The sequence below is a fragment of the Mandrillus leucophaeus genome, unplaced genomic scaffold, assembly GCF_000951045.1.
Source record: "Mandrillus leucophaeus isolate KB7577 unplaced genomic scaffold, Mleu.le_1.0 Scaffold21, whole genome shotgun sequence".
NCBI classification, from domain to species: Eukaryota; Metazoa; Chordata; class Mammalia; order Primates; family Cercopithecidae; genus Mandrillus; species Mandrillus leucophaeus.
Window position 1 is genome coordinate 7,415,673 of NW_012102143.1, and position 3,974 is coordinate 7,419,646.

A 3,974-nucleotide genomic window follows, 5' to 3' on the forward strand; every position below is an offset into this window, starting at 1 on the left:
GGGGGTAGTAGAGGGGAGGTCCCCAAAGTCGATGGGGACTTTGCAGCATACCTCCTTGTCCCAGAGGCTGTTCTGTATGTAATTTAAGGGCTTCAAGCTTATCATTGAAGAAATATTAACTGCTGCTTTTATAAATCTCATGTTTGACTTCACTTTTGGTTGTGGCAGGGGTTGTGAAAATAAGAAATAAATGTTATCCTTTTCTTTGGATGAGATGAATAATTTACTTCTGTTGTCTTTCAATGTCTGAATTAAGAAGCCAACACACAATGAGATGAGAGACTGACGAGCCGCTGGTTTTCTTCTCCCTCAGTATCACAGACTGTGCCGTGGAGCCCTTAAAGGCTGAGCTCGCGGAGCTGGAGCAGCTGATCAAAGACCAGCAAGACAAGATCTGCGCTGTGAAGGCCAACATCCTCAAGAATGAAGAAAAAATCCAGAAAATGGTGTATAGTATCAATTTGACTTCGAGAAGGTGAACACTCAAAAGTTTCAGAGATGAAAAGTCACCTCAGTTTAAAAGCAAAAAGGAAGATAGAAAATCGTTACTCTTTTAAGTTCCAGTTTGCTAAGAAAATGAACAGTTTACCATGTTATTATCCAGCTAATTTTCAGAGCTTTAAAACTGTAAGCATGTTAAGTGTATTAAAAAAACCATGTTTTCTTACCTCCTTCCAGATGGAATACTGGCTAGTTATAAATAGCGCTTCCAAACACCTCTGTGAAAGGTTTTTTGAAAGCCTGTTCTTTGTGTTTCTGCTGTAGCCTGTTTAGTTCTGTACCAGAACTCTCCAGCAGGTAAGTGGTGTGGCCGTACCGAGGGAACAGTAGTCCTTTATTTTGGTTTAGTGGAAAGACTCTCAGAGGTCCATGCAGAATGAAGGATGACTGTTTACTTTCTGATAGGCACTTGATAAGTGGAATGAGGCCTGAAAATGAATAAATTATACTTTTAGTTAATTTCCATTTGAAAGGGCTAGTCTCAGCCTGTCTCCATATAAGGCACCTGTCTACTGGATTGTTTTCGTTTTTGTTTTTTGACCTCTTTGTAATTGCATGTACTTCTCTATGTAATTTTCTTCTTGATCTCTACTATCTTTTGCTTGTGTTTCCAGTCCTTGAAGTTCATAAATTTAAAAAGGAGATTTCAGGATGGCCTTTACGGACATTGTCTGGATATGAAATTGTCTTGGGCTACATCCTCACTTTCTTCAGCATTTTACCCTGGTTTTCCTCAGGCAGAGGCTAGCACAGCTACCCTTGAGTCCTTGTTCTCCTTAAGAGGGTCTTGCTCTGCGAGGCACTGGCATCATGCCTTTTCCTTTGCATGGGTGTGTACACCTGAGAGACAGGTAGCTTAGGAAAAATGACATAAGGAAGACTTACAAGGCTGCACTGATTTATGATGTTTTTTGATGTTAGCCATTTTTTTGGAAATTGTTTTTTAATGCAAAAGTTTTTTAAAAAACATGGTTTATAGTTTTTCACTTACGTATACTATTGTAAATACGTAGCAGAGTCTTAAGTTATTGTATAAAACATTTCTTTGTGTTTGAAGACATACTTATGGGTCTTAAGGTCTGGGTCCTAATACTTTTATTTTTAAATAGTGTGTTTATTTTATTTTATTTTTTTATTTTGGAGACGGAGTCTGGCTCTGTCGCCCAGGCTGGAGTGCAGTGGCCGGATCTCAGCTCACTGCAAGCTCCGCCTCCCGGGTTCACGCCATTCTCCTGCCTCAGCCTCCCGAGTAGCTGGGACTACAGGCGCCCGCCACCTCGCCCGGCTAGTTTTTTTGCATTTTCTAGTAGAGACGGGGTTTCACTGTGTTAGTCAGGATGGTCTCGATCTCCTGACCTCGTGATCCGCCTGTCTCGGCCTCCCAAAGTGCTGGGGTTACAGGCTTGAGCCACCGCGCCCGGCCAATAGTGTGTTTATTATGTAAACTAAGGAGTGCCATTTAAAATGTGAGGATTGCCTGAAAAGGTTTTGTTTCTTTTTTTTTTTTTGAGACGGAGTCTTACTCTGTCACCCAGGCTGGGGTGCAGTGGCGTGATCTCGGCTCACTGCAATCTCAGCCTCCCAAGTTGAAGTGATTCTCTTGCCTCAACCTCCTGAGTAACCAGGACTACAGGCGCACGCCACCACGCCCGGCTAATTGTTGTATTTTAGTAGAGATGGGGTTTCACCATGTTGGCCAGGATGGTCTTGATCTCCTGACCTCGTGATCCGCCCGCCTTAGCCTCCCAAAGTGCTGGGATTACAGGCGTGAGCCACAGTGCCCTGCCAGGTTTTGTTTCTTTAAGGATTAGCACAAATAGCACCGTTGGGTTTTTCTTCATACAATTTCCAAAATAAATTCTGTACTAAGGTTGTTATATGACTTTCTGAGCTGAGTAAGTTCAGGAGCAGATTATTAAGATCTGCCATTCTGAAACGTTGGTCTTTTTCTCCTTCCTATAGTGCACCATAAAATTCTGTTTGATCAGATTATACTGAATACATTTTGGGGGAGTGGAGGGACATTAGTTAAGTAGTCCTTCGTGTATTTATAATCTCTTTTCTACTGAATCAAATGACTTAGCCATGACCCTGAATGGACCTTGTTTCACTTCAAGTTAAGATGTCTGCCTTTTATGAATTTGTATATATGAATAGAATTTGGGGATTGCAAAAAATTGCATACATTGTATGTAAGTAAAATTTTTTATGAAGTAGTCTGTCAAATTGTATCATAAAGTTTATTTTTCTTTTATACATAAATCATTAAAAATAATCACATATTTTTTTCCATAAGTGTATGGATTGTGCAGTTCAATTCACACATGGAAAAATCATAAGCATTTAGATTTTTTATTTTCAAATGTGTGCATTTTGTTTTTCTCATGAGGAAAGTTCAGGGAAATATATCTTTTCATTCATATTATGACACATACCTCTTTTCAGTATAAAATGAAGTTTTATAAAATAGGTAAGCATTTACTGGAAATCGTAAGATCATTTGTGAAGTTTTAGAAGGTCTCTACACGTGATTGTTACTGTATCTTATCCTAGACACCAGATCCTGATCTTATTTGAGAAATTTAAGTTTTCTCTTAATTTGAGAAAATACACAAATGGGATTATTAAGTATTTTTCTATACTTTGGTGTATAAGTTTTCAGGGAGTACTGGAGTCATACTTCCAGAATTTGAATTTAAAAGTTGAGCTGATGATAATTTATATTCAAAGGAAATGCATAATAAACCTTTGGGAGAAATAGTTCAAGACTAAAATGCAGCTTTCTACTTTGATATTCATCCTTATCTTTTTAATAATCAACTTTTAAAAACTGAAATCAATCGAGAAAAATGATGTCATTTGGTGATATGAAGTGCTGCTTAGGATTTGGGTGATACGGAATTCTAGTCAGTGTATTGGCGAGTGCGCCTCAACTATTCCGGTGCTGCTCTTCCGAGCTGCCCTGGACTCGGGGTTTATCTTCTATTGGTCGATGTGTACAGTGTCATGGCACACGAATAAGAGAAAAGATGGCCAGGGCCTTTGAGCAGCTTTTGGATCAGTAGCCAGTGTGAGGCAGCAGCAAGCAGGATGAGCAGCCTGTTTGAGCTTCTGCAGGAACCTGCTTCCGAAGGAGGCCACGCCCAAGCAGGATCAAGGCTCAGCATGTCACCATCAGGGAAGACACTAAACACCCAGACCTGGACTTGGCTCCCCCTTCTGGACTCTTCTTTCCACACCCAAAACGCAGAGAGTAAATAACCTTGTTCATGGCACCTCTACCACTGTGGGCTCCTCTGAGGGGCTCCCCAGCAAAGACTAACGTAGCAAAGTAGAAGTAAGAAAAATTCTAACTCAAGCATGAGCCAGCCTAAGTCGGAGGGGAAGGAATAGCTGTTCTCAGCCATTCTCAAATGTAACTACTTGCTGCATTTGGGCTCTGAGTTTAACTCTATCCTAGGATACACTTTATT

At 40.4% G+C, this 3,974-nt stretch overlaps 1 protein-coding gene across 1 annotated transcript in view; it reads left to right on the top strand.

Moving 5' to 3' along the window:
* TRAF3IP1 (TNF receptor-associated factor 3 interacting protein 1) overlaps nt 1-3,547 on the top strand; it is a 93,495-nt gene extending 89,948 nt beyond the window's left edge. Inside the window, exons 17-19 of the mRNA XM_011980338.1 lie at nt 314-475; nt 766-798; nt 3,409-3,547. Of these exons, the coding sequence (XP_011835728.1) occupies nt 314-475; nt 766-798; nt 3,409-3,547 (334 nt within the window). The remainder of the gene's footprint in view (nt 1-313; nt 476-765; nt 799-3,408) is intronic.
* The last annotated feature ends 427 nt before the right edge of the window (nt 3,548-3,974 follow it).